Here is a 20,673-nt window from a genome sequence, read left to right as displayed (position 1 = left end):
GAGCTCGGAGAGCAGAGACGGACGTTCTCCTTTTGGGATCTTGTTGCAACGAGTACGTCGGCAAGCGGTTCGTTAGCCGCGCTACCGCGAGTAACTACTACTTTACGTAGATCTTACGCGCGTAAGAACTCAATGAGAGAGCGAGGCACTTTGCGCGCGTAAGAACTCAATGGAAAACGTACGTTTAGATAAAAACGTTGGATTGGACGCGCGCGTAAAAAAAATCTCCAATTGCGCCGCGCCGCGCCGAGCGAGGTCCGAGAAGCGCGAGAGGCTAAAAGCGAAAACGCAAACATTTCGAATGCGACTGTAACGAGAGACTCGTGGTGAGTCACGTCAGTGTTGGATTGCGGCCGAATGAAATATCCCCCGATTACGACGTATAATGTACGCTCCAATCGCGCGAGACACGCGCGCGCATCGTGTCGCGTAGCTTCCCGGCGCGTTTCGCAGCTGGACGGCACAAAAGAGATATCCCAAGATGAGTCGCGCAATTGCGCGCGACATTATATTACGTTCGCCTCCCCCCGCCCCCTCCGCCGCGGAAGCTGCGCGACGTGTGAACGCGCATCTGGAATCGCGCTTAATCCGAGTAAATTGAGGCCGCGACGCGCCGCGACGCGTCACGTTTTCCAGTCGCCTGTAAAAATCCATCTGAAAAATGCAACACGAAGGATTCGTGCCGCCCTTTCAGAGCGTCGCTCCCGGCGAAGAATGCATCCGCGAAGTCGCGTCGGGACGTTCGTTATGAAGAGCATGCAGCACCCCCGTCAAGTCAACCCCCCTTCAGTCGGACCTATAAGCGAGATGTATAAAGGCGCATACGCATGCCGGGCCTTTTGTGGCAGGCAGCGCCTGCCTTTTAATGACGAAGCAGCTGAAGACTTTCACGCTGATATCGGCGGGAAACAGAGCGATCGAATGGTCTTTTCAATTCTCGATTAAACAACAACAAAAATGTAATCGGTGGTTGCTCATGGGGTCAACCGCGCATACTCTCCTCTACTCGTGCTTTTTATCATCAAATTGTCCTTTCCACGCGTTTCTTTCATGCTCACAGTCAGATACGCCCGTAATTTGAACTTGCAGCGAAAACACTTTAATTTCAAGGGGACCTGGTCGCCAAACGGGAGAGAAAAAAGAAAGAATTCTCCAGGCGAGATAACACGCGAGATTCTACTTTTCCTTGTTTACGGTCGAATTCTTTGCAGCGCAAAAGAACAACAAGATATTTGTCTACATTCTCTCATTCTTGATAAACATTCTCATTATTTAGAATCGGGATTCTCTACTCTCCCTTGTTTACGGTCGAATTCTTCGGAGCGCAAAAGAACAACAAGATATTTGTCTACATTCTCTCCTTCCCCATAAACATTCTCATAATTTAGAATCGGAGGTCGGGAGTTTCGCTGAATTAAAACGCACTCAACATTAATCGAATCATAAGTTGTTGCGCTCGCACCGCGAAACTCGTTTCTCTGGGTTCATCCATCAACACTTTGCTCCTGCTCGGGAGAAACTTGAGCATGATTTTTATTCGGGATAAATTGACGAATCGATCAATTGATTCGAAAACTAAGCAAAAGATACGAAGGGTGCATGTGCAGGTGCGTAAAGCTCGTAGACGAGGCCCCGGGCACAGTGCGTTATAATCGTCGCCGTGTGAGGTGTGTAACGTACTCGGTCGGCAGACGTGCTTGAAATGGCAAGGTAACGGGCGTGATAAATCCCGCGTCACGCGCGAACTCCGATACTATGATAAGAGCCAGCGCAGCGCGTAAGGCGACTTCAATATTTCACCGCTGAAATATTTCCGCCCAATTTGCATCGGCTGCGGAGGTCCGCGCGCTCCTACACGACCGCGCGTCGCGTCTTGTGAATACGTAATTCCGGCGACGGGACTTCCCTCCGTCTCTACTTCCAAGCGTCTCTTGATCGCATCCGGAGACTCGCCGTACCTCCGCGGCCAGTAAGAAGCGCCGCGGCTGCTGCCGCAATCGCTACACGGAAACGTTAACACGGTCGGCCGATGAGAAAGATCGAGCGAGCGTTTTGCGCTGCGCTCGACGAAAACTTGCCAAGAATCCCGGCGAAGAGGAACGGAAGCACCCCGGAGCCGTCGATTATCGGTAGCGGGCAAAATTATCGTGCGCGCGCGAACGCTCGCTGTGAAACACACTCGGCTATTTTACAAGCGTGCCGGGCCGCAATTTACGTCGTGCGCTACACCGGGTGTAATTTAAACATCAATCTGCCGCCACGATACATTACCGTGCGCAAAACACACGGGCGAACGAGATTCTGGCGGAGCGCTATTTGTACCGACAGCGCGTACGGCACGCGCGAGTACGCGACGTACAACACGCCGGGCACAGTTGTCGCGATCAGATTCACCAAGTCCCGCGATTATGGGAGATGCATGAGTATACAGCGTGCGTCGGCCAATAGCGGGCGGCGAACGATTTATTCCCGTTCGCCGAGTCGGATCCCGTGGCCGGGAATCACTGAAATTGGACCGTCCCGTAAATTACGCCCGTCTCTCTTGTTAAAACGGCAATAATTTCACACGGAGATGGAAGAAACAAAAAAGGGGAAAGAAGCGGCGTTCTAAGGACGCCGCGCTCTTCGCGCGCTCTCCGCGCGCTCCAGGCAGCCGAGACCTCATAATTCATCGCGAAGTTATGATTAATTTATGGTAACGGCGCAACTTCGAGATTTTGTAGCCGGGAAACCGTCAACGCGCCTCTCGACGAATTTCCAGCCGCGGATATCTCGGTTGCAACGTGTGTGTGTGTGTGTGTACTTTGCGCAAATTGCGTTTAGCTCGCTGAATATTTCACGAGAGTACCACCACCACGTGTACGCCTTATTGTCGCGAATAATTCGCACGTAAAAATTTCACGTTGAATTTCGATGGGAGTGAGGACTCGAGATCGGGGTCTTTCGGTGAATTGTTAAAAAACGTACATTGGGGGGAAAGGCACAATGGCCGGCGGGGCGCAGTGGATGGCCCACGAGCGGCGAAGTTGCTTCCGCGGCGGCCGGGGTCAGCGATGTGGACAAGACATTACCATACATTTTAGAAGACCGACCAAGCTACATTTGTCATTCCGTATCGCATTGCAGCAGCGAGTGCTTTGAACAAACGCGGTTTCAGTGCTCGATACGCCGTGCCCAGTTTAATCGCGCCCGCGGATCCCCCCCCGTCAGCGATCCCAGTCTCAGCAGGGCAGTAGCGGCGCGGCTTCGCGCCGAAATGCGCGCGCGTTGCATTAAAATTCCGCATTATAATTCCGAAAATACCCCGACCGACCTATTTTCCCTTCGGCTGCTCTTATTAGCGGGATGGAGATCAGCCGCCTCGCTCGTCACTCACGAGATCGTCGTCTGTTTTTCCGCGAGGTCGCGCGTCACGAGCGTGACAGACTCCCCTCCCGGCCGTTCAACCCGGCTCGATTGAAAGAGTGTAACTCGCCAAATTCGGTAAATCTCGTCTCGACAAGAAGCCGCAGTATATAATCAGCGTATTATTAATGAACGTAATCTGGCGATTCGCCAGCGAGCGTTGTCTGCGCTCCCGTGACAATCCGAGCCTGTTAGCATCGCAAATGGACAGGCACCAGCGGGGTCGTCGACCTGCGCGCCGTCGCCTGTACAACGTGCAAAAAGTGACCGCCGAACGTACACGACGGTATCGGCAAAGTTTGCGTGTTATTTCTCTCTCTCTCTCTCTCTCTTTCTCTCTCTCACTCTCTCCTTCTCTTCCCCCCCTCCCCCCTCCCTCTTTCTCTCGTTTTTTCGCTTGGTTTCCATGGATTCGTATCGCGCGAAATAACGAGCAACGGTATGAATAACGCGCGCGCGCGCGCGCGCGGACGCCATCCAACGTTCTAAAATTACTATCCGCAAAATCGCGGACTGGCACGTGTACGCGAGCGAGCAGCGTCCGCCGTGAAATTCCGCAAATGAGTTGATTTTGGAGAAGCGGAGTGCGATAAGTTGAGAATGTCTCCCTAAAGTGGACGCGTCATCGTCATCGTGGCTCCCGCTCACGTTTTGCTGGAGCGTGTGCTTTCCCGTGTGGCGGGCTGATGCCGTTGCCAAAGCAATCGGTTTGTATTAACGCCCGATTGCAGCAACGCCAGCCAAAGGCGCAAAGGGCCGATAAGGGTCGGCGTGTGGTAGCAGGAGGGGGAATACTCGACAAAAACAGCTAAATCACCAACAGGACGCTCAGGATACGGATAGGAGATTAAGGGTACAACGCGCATTTAGCGGCGTCGTTTCGACCGCGGCCCAATCCTCCGTGCAAACTTTCCCCATTTTTCTCGTAATCGACGAAACGGATGAGGAGGAAAATGTGACGCTAAACTGCAAACAAAAGGAAGAACAACTTTGTCGACGTTCGTATTTCAGGAATTACGAGATTCGCCTCTGCAGCTCGCTCTCGCCTCGAACAAACGAGACGTATTCGAGGCCACCTACGGCGCTGAATAACGACATCCGCCATCGGCATATCTCGCGATGCTACATTTAACCGGTTAACCGGCAGGATCAAGCGCGCAGGATCCGTCCGGGACGAACACGCGAAATGATTCATCCGCGAGCGAGGTAGAAGTTGAGCTTTCGCACGGTCTCGGGTGTGACATCACGCGTTATAATCCTAACTGGGATTACCGCGAAGGAGTATAATGCAGCCAGATGGTTGCGTCGTCAGGTGAGAGAGCCTGGCTAAAAATGACGCGACGACAACGCGAAATCTCGAGGTTCGTAACGTCGCGTGTTCGAGGGCTGATGGGAGGATGGGAGGAAAAAGAGGAGAAAAAGGAGATCGAATGGAAAAAACGAGGTGAAAATGTGAGAGAGCGCGGCGGAAGTTCCCTCGTTGGAAAAATATACATTCACCCTTTCGTGGAATTTGGATTATCGGAAAAAGTGAGACGCGCGCGTGTGCCGCGGTAGAAAAAGAGATGGAGAGGGAGAGAGAGACAGGGAGAAGTGAATTTCCTGCAACGCGCGTGAAAGCAGCGTGGATTCGGCCATTGGAGAGCGCCGCGACATGGTGATACTTGTTTTCCCAGTTAAAAAAGCCAGAGCTGTGCGAAAGGAGAAGTCACCGCGCGACAAAATAAGTCGCAATCTCTTACGCTACTCTCTTTCCTCTCTTCTTTCCTCCTTCTCTCTCTCTCTCTCTCTCTCTGTCTCTCTCTCTCTCTCTCTCTTTCTGCTCACTTGCGAGTGACGCGTCGTTGCGTCACAATACGAAGAGTGCGGCGAGTGCACGCGGTAAAAGAGGTTTATTTTAAAACCATCCCCTCCCCCGGTTACGTTTCGCAACGTTTGTTCTATCACTACGAGTTACATAAAAGACGTCGCGCGGAATACACACAGGTATTCGCACGCGCGCGCACGGACGCGCTACTCTCTTTCCTTCGTGTTGGAGAAACAAGCTAAACTCGCTCCTCAGACCGTCCTCGTCGAAGAATCCAGCGAAGAAGAGCGCGTTATCCGGTGAACAGGGCTAATTTCAGAGAATAATTGCGAGAAGACACATTTGTTACGCTGTACAAGTGTGACAAGTGTGAGCGCCCTTGTGCGACGCGACGAAAATGACAACGCTTGACCGAACGGAGCGAGCGGATAACTACGATACTTTACAACACAATGTCCCGTGCTCGCGCAATAATGGCGGCCGCGGGGTGCGGGCGGGCGATTTATTTATAGCCGGCGTCGGCGACATTTCACCGGCAACATATTGTAATCCAAACTCTAACGGAATTCGAGACGCAGTCATAAATGTTCGCGCGCGCGCGCGCGCGAATTCTTCTCACGGTGTGTGCGGTTGTATTTCGTGCCGATACGCAATTTGTTACTACCAGCCGCGGATCGCAGTTCTGCCGGCGGTCTTGCTCACGCGCGGATCTTTCACGTTCGTGGATCTACGTATTTTTTGCGTCGCCCTTTTTACCAGCGCGCGCATATATCGTCACTTTGCACGGACGTGTCTAATAAAAATCAATAACCGTTGCAAAAAAGAGGACTTATTGACGTTACGTGAAATAGCGCCGGCGGGTATTACGATACATAACAAGTGGACACGCTCGCTACGTATGAGCTCTGCGTGAACGTCAAAATAATATATTTCGCTGATGCGTTTCGAGTGTGCGCCGCGATATTTTTATCCACCAGACGCTGCTGCAGAAACGAGCTATATATGTACAATCTGCGTCTTTGACTCTTAAATCTTTTACTCAATCTCGCACCCCCTCGCGCTGTGTTATTTTCCTTCTTTCTTTTTTTCCTTTGATAGCGATCGTTGCGATTTACGTGGAGAAGCTGCGGGCACAATGTAATAGAGAGCTTTGAATGTTGTAAACCGTACAGTTCGATCGAGTCGGAACAATCGGGAATAACGTAACAACGTAAAAATAAGGTAACGCAGCTTTTGTGCGGTAGCAAGTTTTTGCGAGGGGTGAGACGCGGCCGAGTTTCTTCTCCGCCAACATCTGATGACAACATGTGAAATATTCCATCAATTTGCCGCGGCAAATTCTCCCGACCTTTCCCGCTTACACTCGTCAGATGATTCGCCGTGTAACAATGACAATTGACCGTGGCCAATTTGCAGCGATGATTAATTCAGCGATATCGTGCGACGAAATTATTTTCGATGCATATTTCTCGTTCATTTACGCATCTAGAAATCAATCGACAACACCCGACCGACACACACGTCGTCATCCGATGTATAAAGGGAGAAATTGCAATTAAAGCCCTATTCTACGCAGCTCTCTCGCAGCCGTACGAGGTAGAAAATAATCGGTTATTGCAAATGAGACGCTTCAGCCGTGTAATCGGACGTTATTAACGCGTAGACTTTCTCCCCGTGTATTTTCGCGTTTCATCAAATGACAGAATATTTTTAATCGCAATAGCATATATACGCACGCGCTTGGTAATATACGCGGCTTCAGGCGTGTCGCATTGAACGAATAAACCAGGCGTTGAATTACGCAAAATTATTGTTTCACGCTAGCGTGCGCGCGCGCGCGCGCGCGCGTGTGTGTGTGTGTGTGTGTGTGTGTGCTTGTTACCTTCGCGTGACGACCGCGTAGGCAGACCGAGAGAGTTAAATTACATCGTGAGACGTAAAAGCGTTACGACGGTTGTTAACCTGACCGTAATAATAACAGCTTGTGATTGATTACCCGTGTTCCAGGCGTACGTCGATCTGGTGAAGGCCTGGGGGTGGAAGAGTTTCACCATTATCTACGAGAACAACGAGGGACTCGTGCGATTGCAGGAACTTCTGAAAGCGCACGGACCCAGCGAATTTCCCATTACGGTCAGACAGCTGAGCGAGGGATCGGAGTATCGGTGAGTGTTCTGTTTGCTTTTATTCTTTCTAACGGCGTGCTACGGAGTTTCCTTCTTTCTTCTGTGTGCTTACATTCCTTCCGTCCTTCCTCCCTTTCTTTCTTTCTTCCTTGCCTGCCTGCCTGCCTGCCAAGGTAAACTCGCGGCATTAAGCTGTCGCGGCACCGATATCCCCGTTCGCCCATCTTACGTTTCTCATTCGTCGGACGAACGACTTACAGACTCGCGTTCCACTCGCTGCACCGCTCACGCGAGGATATTCTCTCTCACATTAATTAAATCTGTCGATTTCCGCGCGTTACCTTCCTCGACTATTCAGAGTCCCCTCAGGTCTGAGATGAGAGGACCCAGCCGCGTTCGCCACGTCGACGATAGCCCCGGTAACGACGGCGCCGCGGATGCGGAACGTCGCGCGTCTAAATTAGCCGGCGTCTTCCCGCTAGATTTTCCTTTCCGTGCGAGGGAAGCGTTTAGATTAAGACGCTCCGACTGCCGGCTCGGCGACAATCCCCTGGGGATCCCCGCGCTTATCAGAATTTATGTATCAAATTTTGCCCTTTCGGACACGCGCCCGGCGGCTTCCGGTATCCTCGAATGTAGGAGTGGCCGAGCAGCGGCCGGGCGACAGAGCCGCGCTTATTTCTTCATCAGCCGCGATTACGCTTAAGCCTATCGCGAGTGCCGGCTTCCGGTTTACTTCGACGACTTCCGGATCATGTGGCGAGATGTGGCGTACGTTACATCGAGAGAAGAGACACGGGTGCGCCTTGTGGAACTTGTCAGTCGCGAAACGTCCTTCTGGGATTCCGCTTGCCTCCGCACGTTTCATCGACGCGTTCGTGCATCGAACTCCCGCGAAATTTCAGTCCGCTTGTCACCGCGAGTCCCGTTCCATCTCTTACCGAAATTCGCTCCCAAAGTTCGGCCCTCCGGAGGGCCGAGAGAGGTCTCATGTGCCGAATCTCTTTCTTCAGCGTAAACTCGAGGCTGGTGAACATTTTCCAATTTACGAGAGCGTTTGAGAGAATGTGCACTTTCCCCACAGGTTCACAGAGGTGAAACCGATTCATGATCGCCCGGCTGATCTATCGCGCAGCAAGCAAGATCGATCGCTCGCCTGCTCGCTCGCTCGCTCGCTCGCGTCCGCCCGGAACCGGGCGCGTAGATCCCGGTGCGTGCTCGACGTGTCGAGGTCGACCGAGAGAGAGAGAGAGAGAGAGAGAGAGAGAGAGAGAGCTGCTCCGGCGCCTTGGCGATCGATATTATTGTCGCATTAACGGCCAGCTCAAACATCAGTCGTATCACGCGGCGCACCGCACGACTGCGCGCCGCGAATGGCCCATTAAGTTTGAAGCCGCGTGTTGGCGTGTAACGCTTACTGCGACGATGATCTTCTTAGGTAGTCACGATGTGGGGGATATCGACCGACGGCGGTGAACACACCGCCGCGCCGGCGGGAAACTGTGTCAACTGTGGGGCCAATGGGCGAATCTTCTCCCTCGGCGTTCCATTCTGCCCGATAAGCCGCGCGCTACCGCTTATCCTTTCGCGCCGGCGATGGCGGCCAAACTGGCCGCGCGAGCGCGTGCAACCGAGCGTCTAATTAAAACACACTCCCCCGTTAACGCAAAGTGTATTTTACACGTCGAATAAAGGAGCGCGCGGCTTCGCTATTAATATTTGCGTCTCCGGAGCCGCGAGCTCGAGCGACTGAAGGAACCGAAGAAATTACGGATACAGCGCGGTGTATCGGTATCTCCTCTCGCGAAAGAATCCGTGAAATAATTCATTCCGAATAACTCGAGCGGACGAGAGGAAGCGCGAGGAGTTCGGGGAACGCCTCGTATTTGCCGTCGGGCGTTTTAATAAAAGAACCGTTTGAACGGCTACTTAAACATCTTGAAACAGCCCTCTTTTTCCCTCCCTCTCTCTCTCTCTCCCTCTCTCTCTCTCTCTCTCTCTCTCCCCCTCCCTCGGCTGCTATTCCAGCGGACCGGTCTGTCGTCGAGCGTTTGCAGCATCGTCTCCGTCCACACAATCTCGGCCCTCGAAAGAGTTGAGGAAGTGTACCTATGCTTGTACCCTGCATCTCCAGCGCCCGGTTTTCTACGTTCCACGGAAAAAGTTCCCCGTAAGCTGCATTATTCATAAAGCCCACCCGCGACAGTGACTTATTGCTGCCGCCCTACGGCTGGAAGGGCAAAACGATAGGGATTTGAATAAATTCGGTTAGATTTGCCTCTGGACGTGCAGCGTATCCAGCCTTAAAATTCATCGCTCGCTGTTTCCTCAGCGCGAACTATACAGTTTTTTTTTTTCTTTTTCTTTTCTATTTCTCCGCACGATCATCGTGTTTGCCGATAAATCCGCTCGTTCGTCGATTAATCAGCGTCTCAAGCTGCAAGCCACACGCCTGGCGCCCCTCGTCTGCGCGCACTTCGAGGGAACAGCGAGGGCGATCTATGTCGGCAATTTCGCGCGCATTATTTTGCAATCGCGATATATAATTGAGCCACTCGATGCGTCGCCGGGGTCAATTGTGTCTTTTCGGCGCGCTAAAAAGTTAACTTCGACTACGGTCTGTATCTACCAACGTGGACGGAGGAAATGAACGACGCTCGCGGAGCGTAGTGTAGCCGCGGGGCGGAAATGAAGTCGTATCTTATCTCGACCCTACTCTCCCGTTCTCTCTCTCTCTCTCTCTCTCTCTCCCCCCTCTCCCTCTCTTTCTCCACTCACCGAGATTCGCAAAGTGAATAATTCCCCGACCATTCATTTCGGCGCTCCGCTTTAACACGACCGCTCTCTCTCCTCTTCCTTTCTCTTGCTCTCTCTCTCTCTCTCTCTCTCTCTCTCTCCCCCCTCTCTCTCACTCTCTGATATGGACAAAAGGAGCGAATGAAGCTCGTGTGGAAACAGAGACGGCGGCAGCGGCGGCGAAATATAAAACCGTCTCTTATTTTTCGTGGCGAGCGGATGCGCGGTGGGAGGAGAAGAGAGAGAGAGAGAGAGAGAGACGCATCCGAAACTGAACTCTCTCCAAGCGAATGCCGTAAAATGGGTTAAAACTGCGCCACCGAGATCCACAGCGAGAGGGAGGAGATCCCGAGGAGTTTGACGAGGGAAGGTCGCGACTGCTGGAAGCGCCCGGCGCTTTGATAAGATAGAATTAGAATTGTGATCCTCGGTTATATAGCTCGAGGTACATGAATATTGAATAGGTCTCAAAGCGGCAAGATAAGAACGCGCGACTGTATTCGCACGCATAACGGCGGTCGCGCGGTGATTTCTGTTAGAGTTCACGCGAGCGTGAGATAATCTCCGGGGAGCTGCGGCTGTGTGTCTCAGAGCGAGCGGACAACCGAAAGCGCTTGATTCTCGCCCCGAGAGAGATGCCGAGGGAGATTCGCGGACAGGTCGACAGAATCGCGCTTTATCGCCGGCGAATGCTTCGGCGCACGTGTGAGCGCGCGCGCGCGCGCTCACGAGAGAGAGAGAGAGAGAGAGAGAGAGAGAGAGAGAGAGAGAGAGAAAAGGACGAGAGATAAAGTCCGATACAATTGCGGAAAAACCACGAGGAAAGCTCTATCGTCGCGTTCGTACACATTCTCGCGGTTAAAACGCTCTCCGCGCAAACAAGTAGCGTCACTTCGTACAGAGAGAGCGTACAGTTGACATATAAAACTTTATCTTCACGGCGAACGCACGCGCGCGCGCGCGCGCGAGATGACCGTTCCGAATGGGCATTCAGTCCGTTCGGGATAACGGCGCGATTTTCGCAGACAGCACCCCTTCGCGCAACAAGTGCAGCGTCGAAAACAAGAAGTGGAGAAATAAATCACTCCACTGGCAAAACCAAGAGCGTGACGTAATTGCTGCGGAACGAATGAAAGAGAAAACACTCGGCTAATGCATACTTCATGCTCGTATCAATGACACTCAAGGCTAAATCGTCCATCGCGAGGCTTGATTAATGTTCGGCAAATTTTAAATGAAGTTTCGCGTTTTCCGCCGTCGCTGTCCTCTTTCTTGCTTTCGACGACTAAAGACAAGCCAAGGGAGGTTCTAATCCTCCGCTGTTTTTCCACCAGACCTTTCTCGAACAAGAGCTTCCTACACGGAGGAGGATGGTCAGCCCATACCCAACCTCCTCTCCAATCAGCTCGTACGACAGGCAGGCAACATCGTGTTGCTATTCTAGCCCGGAACCGCAGACAGGATGAAATGAAATTGTACGGGATTCAAACTCGAGCGCGAAGGCCCAAGAACGCGAGTTTGCTTCGTTTCCTTCAGGTTTCTTTCAGGTTCCCTCGAATCGGAATCGAAATAGGACTCTTAACCGTATCCCTTTGGCTCGCTGACAAGCCGATCGATTTTTCCTCTTTTTTCTTTTCTTTTTTTTTTTAATATGCCGCTAGACGAATCGATCGCGCAGAGATTAATATCGCGTATATCTATACGGCCCCATGGCACCGTCACGAGGTAACATCGCGTTCATGCTCAGCGGCGCTTGATCTTCCGCAGATCCGAGACTCGCCCGTGGGTATGTCGAGCGATAACTCAAACGGTCTATATTGAAGTCCCGAAGTCGATTCTAAGATTCCGCATGGCGAACTGCAAAAGGCCGCCGCCTCTCCGCTGCCGCCTCCGCCGCCTCCGCCGCCGTCGCCGTCGTCGCCGCCGCCGCCGCCACCGCCGCCGCCGCCGCCGCCGCCGCCGCCGCCGCCGCCGTCTCTGCCGCTAAGTCACTCGCCTAATGGAGAGAAACGGTGAGATGGAAGGAAGCCGCGCGCGCGAGAGAGGGCTGGTACGGCATAAGTAATTGAAATGTTTCGAAGCCGGTCGTGTGGAAACGCTCGGTTTCGGGGTATGTACGCGAGCACCGCCTGCAGTTATACGACCGGCATGATGATAAGGAGCTCTCTCTCTCTCTCTCTCTCTCACTCTCTCTCTCTCTCACTCTCTCTCGCTCTCGCTCTCGCTCTCGCTCCGCCTCTCGCTCTCGCTCTCACTCTCTCCCTCCGTCTTTCTCTCTCAGAGAAGACTTCAAACGCGTCGGCCAATCCGCCACCACGAAGTTCGGGATAGTTTCCGCTCGCAGGCGCGCATCGGGTCCGGCGGATCTTACGTCACGTTTCCCGAACTCAGCCGCCGCCGTCCGATTGATCAAAGGAACGGCGCGCGCCGAATGAGCGCCGCGAAATACTCTTCTTTCCTCTCTTGTCCCGTCCTCGTCAATCAGGATCATCCGCGCTGAACTCCGTGCTGAAGTTTTTCTTTGAGCGAGAATGTTGCGTTTCTCGTTGCCGTGCCTCGGGATCGAAACCGCGGAACACGAGGCGCGGGATCCCGCTCTCATGCGGGCATTTCGCGCGCGCGACCTGATCTTTCATTTTTCCGATTCCTTTGTCCGCTGTTTCCCCGGGCCCGTGTACAAAGTGTGTACGAGGCGTCTTGTGAGGGAAGGAGAGAAAGGGAGGTCGAAACTTTCCTCCCCCTCGTCTGTTTTCTCTTTCTCTTTAACGGACATTGTTTCTCTTTCGTGTGCACGACACACACGCCGTCGGTTGTCGTCAGTTGACTTCATATTCAAACGCTGTGTATTTCAACGTTGCGAGGTTTGCGCTTTGAATTAACAATGATCGCGTTCGAGCTGAAGAATCCCGACGAATTTGTGCCCGCGCATAATTTACAGTTTATATTTGCTGGATATAAAATATCGCCGTATTATGTGCGCGCGATAGTTCTGCAGAGATACGGCCCCGGAAAGTGTTCCCTGTTGGCTGTGTTACTGTTATTAATTATTACGCACGACGTCTCTCATAAAGCACTACACGTAGTAAGTAATTTAAGCTGCGTAACAAACGTAACGCAGATAACATCAGCGAGTTACCGGTAGCTTATCCGCGTATAAACAGGATTTAATAAGAGAACACGCGCTTTCCTTGTCCTTCCTGCCTCGATTTATTTCGACTCGTAAGTCCAGTTTGCACAGTTCTGATTACACGGCAAATGTATCGAACAACTCTGCGACTCGCACCATGAAGATGCGGCTACGGCAACGCCGAATGAGTTGCTTCGCGAGCCGCGAGGCTTCTCGGAAAGTCGTCAGCCGGAATGATTTCGCGCGTTTCTTTTTCTTCTGCGTCGACTTCCGGACGATCTTCGTCATCGTCGTCATCGTCGTCACTCGGCTCGGCCACGGATTCGCTGAGAAGTGCGAATCGCAGGCCTTTGGACGTCGCGTGTTTTATAATTCCGATTGCCTTGGCGGTAATTTCTCCCCATGGTACTAAAACCGTCATCGAGAAAGCGGGGGGGGGGGGGAGGGAGGAGTATTCGCGGGGCCGCGCGTGTACGGATGCGCATCAATGTGTCGACGTGTGTGAGATGTGAGGTCGGTTTTCCCGGGGGTGTAAGCGACGAGGGGACTTGAGATTTCTGCCACTTTGCAAACTTCCACGATAAATGTTTGATCAGCAATGAGACCGCGCCGGGGGACGCGGCGATGCGCGCCGAGCTAAAAATCGTGTTTTCAAGGGCGATAAAGTCCCCGGTAAAAATAATGGGTTCGCAGCGTCGCGCTGATGCGTTATAAATGGATAAACCGACTGCGGCGAATAAATGCAGAATGCTGCGAGAAAGTGCGGCGCCATGTTAAGCGTTAATTTTCCAACATTCACCCTGCCGCCTCCGCCGCTCTCAGCCACCCCATCCGAGAGCCGAGAACGAATTTTCCGACGGGCATCTATTATTCGCAGGCGTGACTTTATTTGCGATTTAACGATCCGAGGAGTCGCTTTACGCGTACGCGTCTCTTGATGGCGCCTCGAAAAAAGCTCCTGTGTAAATTCTCGGAGCATCTGAATAGGTGACATCCGAAGGGTCCAACTTCGTGACGACCCTCTATCCCGCTTCTCCGTCATTCGCCTTCGGCTTTTACTGCCAATTTGGCAGTCACCAATGGCGGATTACTAATGGCGCGGGAAGTTTCACCTCGGCGGTGCCTCGGCGCTTTCACAGCGTCTTACAGCACGACGCTGCCAAAAAATCTCTCGCGGCTGCCTTTCTGACGTAGACTTCTGAAATAATCACGAGCCGTGGCGCGGCGGCGCGAGCGCGAGCACGCATATTTCTGCAAGTTGCGCGCAGTTTTGCGACGCTTGCAATTTACGTGTATTAGTTGAACGCTCTTGTCCCGCGAGCGTGTGCGCATTTATCAGCACAGGTGCTTCGCGATAATGCGTTCCAAAAGTTCGGCGGAGTGGCAAGTGCCTCACGAGTGAGCGTCTGCACTTAGCGGCGGGAAAAATCGGTAATAACTCCCCATTATAAGCGACGCGGCGGATCCATTATCCGGATAAATTATCGGATCGCGCGACGCGCGCGGCGCAGCGACAAAGCCGCGTTCCCGCGCGATTACAGGCCGCGATTTATCTCGCGACAAATTCGGGACTGCCGCCGGCAGATCTGTCAGTGGATTCGTAAAAAGCGCAACTTTCCGTCCAGATCTTTCGACGAACAAACTTCCAGAGCTGCGCCTGCCTGCGCGCGTATCTCCGCGCATTCGCGGTGTCTCGCGAGCGCGCTTCGCTCGGATTTATTCATCGTTAAAATTAAACGATGTACATCGCCCGGCGATACGGACGCTCGCAACGGTCGAGCTTCATGGCGGAGCTGCGTACAAAGAGGTCGTCAAAATATAGTTACTTTATGCGCGTGATAAAGACGCGCGATAAAACGCGCCGGTGGGCGCGCTGGCGGTTATTTACATGCGAAAGGCGCGCGCTCAGTGTCGCGGATGCGGCGAATTTCAGCCGGTGACAACGAACGAGCGTAATACGTTCTCTTCCGGTCGCAATTTATCCGGGAAGTTAACCCCGTCGACGACAGTTGCATTCAATAACGGGATAAAGCGACGACGCTGCTATGGCGACGATGGCGGCGGCGGCGGCGGCGGCGGCGGTAGCGGAGAAGCGTTCGCGCAAACACAATCTTTGTTGCGGGCGATGTACTGAGATCGAGGAATCAAGTGGCGACGTAGCTGCGCCATGAATAATCTCCCGGGAATATGGCCGCTGCAGCAGCGCATCCGGCTGTACGAGTATCTGCATCTCGCGGTCTGTACCAGGCGCGCCGCCGGCGCGGCGGCTCGGCTCGGCTCGGCTCGGCGGCGCGACCCCTCCGCGACGCGGGGTTAAGCGAGTTTCCTCTCGGGGGAAACAAATGAGTATGTTAATTCGAGCGTAAAAGTGGGCACGGCTGAAGCGCTCGGCGTTGCCGTTGCGCGTTTATCGGCGCATCCGGCGCGCTCTGGCTCTGCCTTCGTCTCTCTCTCTCTCTCTCTCCCTCTCGCGCGCGCGCGCGCGCGTGTCTCTCGCACCGGTGCGATCCATCCTCTTTTGAGCGCGTCTATAGCGATAGCGCATCGCACGGGCCAATAAAGGATTCGATTTGAGCAGCTCGGCTCGTGAGAACCAGCTGAACATGCAATTCATGGGGAATTCGCTTGAACTATCAAGTGTCGGGAAGCTGGCGGGAGAATTTTTAATCGCCGGCTGTGTCTCATCTCCGGCCCGGCCCAGTCCGGTCGATCGTGAATCTGTTCTTTTCTCGCGCGAACCGCGCGCGAAAGATGGGAATTTTCTTATCGCAAGATATTTGGAGATGTTCACTTTTCGCATTGCTTCGCGCCGGAGGACGAGATCGCTTCTCCGAACTCTCCGATTGCCGCGTACCGTTCATATTTCATAGCGACAAGACAAGAGGCGAGGATTCTTGCGAACGTTCATAAAATCTCGACAAATTCCGACCCGATCGACGATTGGTGTCGACGGATCGATCGCGCGGTGTGCGCATACGAATGCATAATTTTATCGTTACAAACTTTGATAAGCGTGCTCGATAAAAATGCGCGATCATAGGCATAGGCGACTTTCTCAACACGCAGGACAGCTGCCATTTCCACGCGTTTCATCGCAAGTTCCTCCAACGAGAGCGTAACCGGCTTTTGCTCATGTCGGACGACGATGTTGTTACAAGCGCCGTTGCTCCTTCTCGCTCTCGTCAAGGCCGGCGCGGCGCTTGCCAGCGACGACGGAAATAAAAGCGGCGATTATAAAACGACACGACCGGGAATTTCTGGCGGATGCAGTCGCTCGGCAGTCGGGAACTTCCTCCCGCGGCGGCGCCGGTTCTGGGCGACGAGCAATTTCGTCGCGAGCTACCGTTTGTTAAAGCCGGAACTTGCCGCGATCGCGCACGGGGGCGTCGCACCCCGGGGAGAGATTTAGCCGCAATCTCAAGGCGATAAGCCGCGCCACCGCCCTTCTCTCCCTCGATCCCCCCGCCCCTGTCGCCCAGCCGCGCGGTGCAAGCTGGTATAAATATGTGACGGAATGATGCACGGTCTCGCTCCCTGCAATGTCGCTACTCCCGTTGCGATGACGGCTTGCTTGCCATCGCTTCTCGACTATCTAGCAGCGCCCGCGAGCCCTCCGGAGCGACATATTTTCCGCAGCTTCAATCGCCCGATGGGGCGCGGCGCGATTAATCTCCGACCCGGCGATATCTCTCCCGTAAGACACGGAGTTGCGCTCCGAACTCCGCTCTCGGACTCGTAATCTCTTACGTGCGACGTCGAGACGCGTCTACAGCAGATTTTCAAAATTCACGCGGATCTCATCCGCGTGGCTTACACGCCCAATTTCCAGCTGATTTATTCCCGCGTGGGGTTTCTGTTTCACAGATTTCTACCCGGAAAGAGTAATGTTCGGCAGAGATGCGAGAAAGTCTCGAAGTTCGCCGTCACACTTTCGCGAATGTTGCGCGCACGCGACGCGTTTTACGAAATATTACAACGCAAGGGAGTCTGAAGGGGGTCTGAAGGGGGATGGTTTGGTTCAGGTGCGAGCTCGCCGCTCGACGGAGGATTCGTGTTAAGATTCAATCCTGTCCGACTGCAGAGACGGGAACGATCGACTGGGCGATGCGAGGACTAGGTAAATAAGGTGTGAACGATGAGTCATCGCCGCGCAAACTTTCTCGTCTCATCCGTTACCTTCGTCGAATGGATTCTTCTGGGTTGGCGGTTCTCCCGCTTTCGCCGGCATCGCGTGCCTCGTCTCGCAGCGCTGAGTCGGGATGAGAAATGGTCTTCGGGGTTAGTGGCTGCGTGTAAGTTACATCTCGACGGACGGCCCCCCCCCCCTGCCCCCGTCGAGTCGAGCACAGTTCACCGAATAGGACGGGGTAACTGCTGGCGCGAGAGAGCTACCTCGTCGTCTCCTCAAACTCGTGAAACGCTCGTTACCGCGTAAGTTGATTTTATTTACCGTTGCCATTGTCGATAGCGCACCGCGGCTCGACTGCTGCCCGCCCGCTCCGCTCTTGGGATCCATTTTCTTCGTGCGTAGTCATCGCGATTAGTGGCTGCCGGTAGCCGCTGATAAGTTAATGAGCGAACAAACCGATTTTCCACCGAGGATTTTTCGGATCATGAGGATCATCAAGTCTCGAGGATGAGACTCGCTCAAGAAGTATTTTTTCCTTTCTTATCAACTTATCAACTTGATATTGTGCGAGGAAGAGTTCTTCACTTGGAATCGGCACTTTTTTCTGAGAGATATATCGATGGCCAAATATATAACTCATATCTGTCCTTGGGAGTCTTTCACGAGTGCTCTCTTCAAGACTCAGGTGATCGACATTTAGAACGAACATCCGGGGGATCCCTTTCCCCATCGTAATTTCGACGTGTATGCATCGACATCGATGTGTCCGGCGAATAATTGCACGTGTCGGACTTATTAATGCGAGACGCGCGACGACTCGATAAAATTTGACACGGCGATTGATCCCCGTGAAAGCGACTCGCTCGGCGGCGCCGGCGCGGCTGCGTCCGATTGACAGTTTTGTGACGAAAAGTGTACCTCCCTGTATTGAGCACGACTCGCGGTATGAGGTGTTACGAGAGCCGGAACGATTCGATGAAAAATTGGTTTCCCGATAAAGCAGCTGTCGCCGACAGAAATCGCGCTCTCCTCTCTCTCTCTCTCTCTCTCTCTCTCTCTGTCCGTCTGTCTGCCTTGCCCTCCCGCCTTCTCTCACTCTTTCTCTTGCTCCTCCGTCGACATAGCTCGCGCGTGGGCGTCCCTTAATTTATATGGCTCTCCCCGTTGCATTCCATGGCACTTGTTCTTGTCAAGGAGGACTGAGTTCCGAGATTCGGTGGATGGTATCGATCACGGGGCAATTTCTCTTTAACGAGACTCCGATAGCTCCTGAAAACGAGGCTTTAGCGCGCAAGATCGCGCGATCTCGGCCCTCTCCATATACTCGGTAATCTCCGACGTCAACCATAATCTCGATTCTCATCTTTGGATCACCAGCACGTCGGGGATCGGACGGCGGTCCGAAAGGAGAAGGCGAATGATAGAATTTTTCATCAGCCGCGGCCGTTACGCCGGCTTTCGTCGATTAATTAGAAAACTTCTACCCTAGATCCACTCAATTTCTTTCAGTCCCATCCGAAGTTTAAATTACTCCCGACTCGCTCGCAGTTTACCATGACGAGTTATATCCGACGGAAGCTCACGGGGATAATAACCGGTCGCGTCTCTCTTTGTGCGGAGCGAGGCGTGTGAGATTCGCTCTTTCGCAAGTAATACGCGTGCATAATTAGTATATCGGGATATAAAGCGCTCACCGTTTTCGATAAAAATCACAAATGCAATTTCGTCCCGACGAAGCACGGAATTGTGTGTGCTCTTCTCGCTGTTAAAAGAATTCAAACTTACAAATCGGCACATTTCTCGCACGGCTCATTTACATGCGCCCAGATTGAGGAGAAAATTGCTCGTTCGCGTTCACTCGGTTGAATCGCGCGGTTTACGAATCGCAATTACGCGCGGTGCTCGCGAAAATTCGTCTCGCTCGAGTGACTACAGTGTCGGCTGACGGCCGCCGACGGAGCGGCCGATTTATGGCGAGGTACGACTACTGAGAGAGAGTGACCGACCACTTTACGGGCGACCGGTGACTTTACGGGCCAGCAAACGCGATGAGAAAACGCACGAGTTTACATCGCGAAGCTTCGGCTATCAGCGGGACGTCAAGTGTACTCCCACATAAATCACAGGGTGAAATTACATAATTGCTACCGCTTCGTTGTTAGGTCGCGTTAGGTGAATCAACACGTAGCGAAGCGGGGCTTGCGATTGCCAACAAGAGCGTGCAACGAACTTCACGTTCTTCTTCCGTTTCTCTCTTCTTTTTCTCCATCACCTTGCGCTGCTTCTTCTACCTCCCTTTCCTCCACCCGTGTTTTGTAGCTCGTGGTAAAAATGTTCCACTCTGCGCGTGGCTTTCCATTACGCGCGACGATGCCTCGCGCGAAATACTGTTTATGTACGTATACTTACGACGACAAGATAAACAGGGGGATTGTATAAGAGTGCGTCCCTAGACACGCGCGCGCGCTCTTTTCCTAGCTATATGAGCTCTCGAATGAGGTCTGCTAGACCTCGCACGTGTGTGAAACAACGGGACATCTGCAATGCCGTTCGTCCGCAATATCGCTCGGTGTATTAATATTTCGCGCACGCGCGCGATTCGCATCCGAGCATCTCGAATAAGCGTACATTCATTCGTAGTGAGTGGCAAGTTCACATGGTACGGACGGCTTTATCATTTCCATCATGCATGGGGAAAAAAGCACCCATTATCCACGCATTTATTTTGCATTCGGCAATACATTCGTATTGCCCTCTGCAATGTTAATAATGGCTCTAAATTTTTTTCCTAAGTCTAATTCGAAAAGAAATAGTTTGTACGTAACGACAGCGATATTTTTCATTTCAGTTTCGTTTACGCGCTAAACGCACACGTACGACCTCCTTTGAAATATTGATAGGAACGTTCGTGATTTTTACATTGGTTTCGTAGTTAAACCATTGACAAATCTCTCCCTCTCTTTTTCGCTCTCGTTCTCTCGCTCGTTCTCTCTCTCTTTTTGGGACATTCTTCCGCGTTGACAGTCGAATCTAAATTCCACTTACGAGTCGAGCAGAGTTTTGATATCCAAATCTCAATTCCGCGTTTACGAGGGAGGGGGGGGGGTTCAGTAAAATTTTATTCCCACTCACACACGCGTACATTTAATTGCCATGCGGACTCGGCGAGCAATGCGTAATCGACAACTCGGTCGTCGTTTAATTCAAACATTACTGGTTATCGAACTGCCGCAGCTTCACGACTTATCGGAAAAAAGTTTCGCGACGTCATATGTAAAGTATT

General features: G+C 52.8%; 1 protein-coding gene across 1 annotated transcript in view; it reads left to right on the top strand.

Moving 5' to 3' along the window:
• LOC112590308 (glutamate receptor ionotropic, kainate 1-like) overlaps positions 1–20,673 on the top strand; it is a 121,306-nt gene that overhangs the window by 65,109 nt on the left and 35,524 nt on the right. The window contains exons 4-5 of the mRNA XM_025306396.1: positions 7,220–7,377; positions 11,902–12,035. Of these exons, the coding sequence (XP_025162181.1) occupies positions 7,220–7,377; positions 11,902–12,035 (292 nt within the window). The remainder of the gene's footprint in view (positions 1–7,219; positions 7,378–11,901; positions 12,036–20,673) is intronic.

The sequence above is a fragment of the Harpegnathos saltator genome, unplaced genomic scaffold (genome assembly GCF_003227715.2).
Source record: "Harpegnathos saltator strain DR-91 unplaced genomic scaffold, Hsal_v8.6 scaffold779, whole genome shotgun sequence".
Classification (NCBI taxonomy): Eukaryota; Metazoa; Arthropoda; class Insecta; order Hymenoptera; family Formicidae; genus Harpegnathos; species Harpegnathos saltator.
Note: the sequence above shows the minus strand (reverse complement) of the source record. Positions and strands in the feature narration are given on the sequence as shown.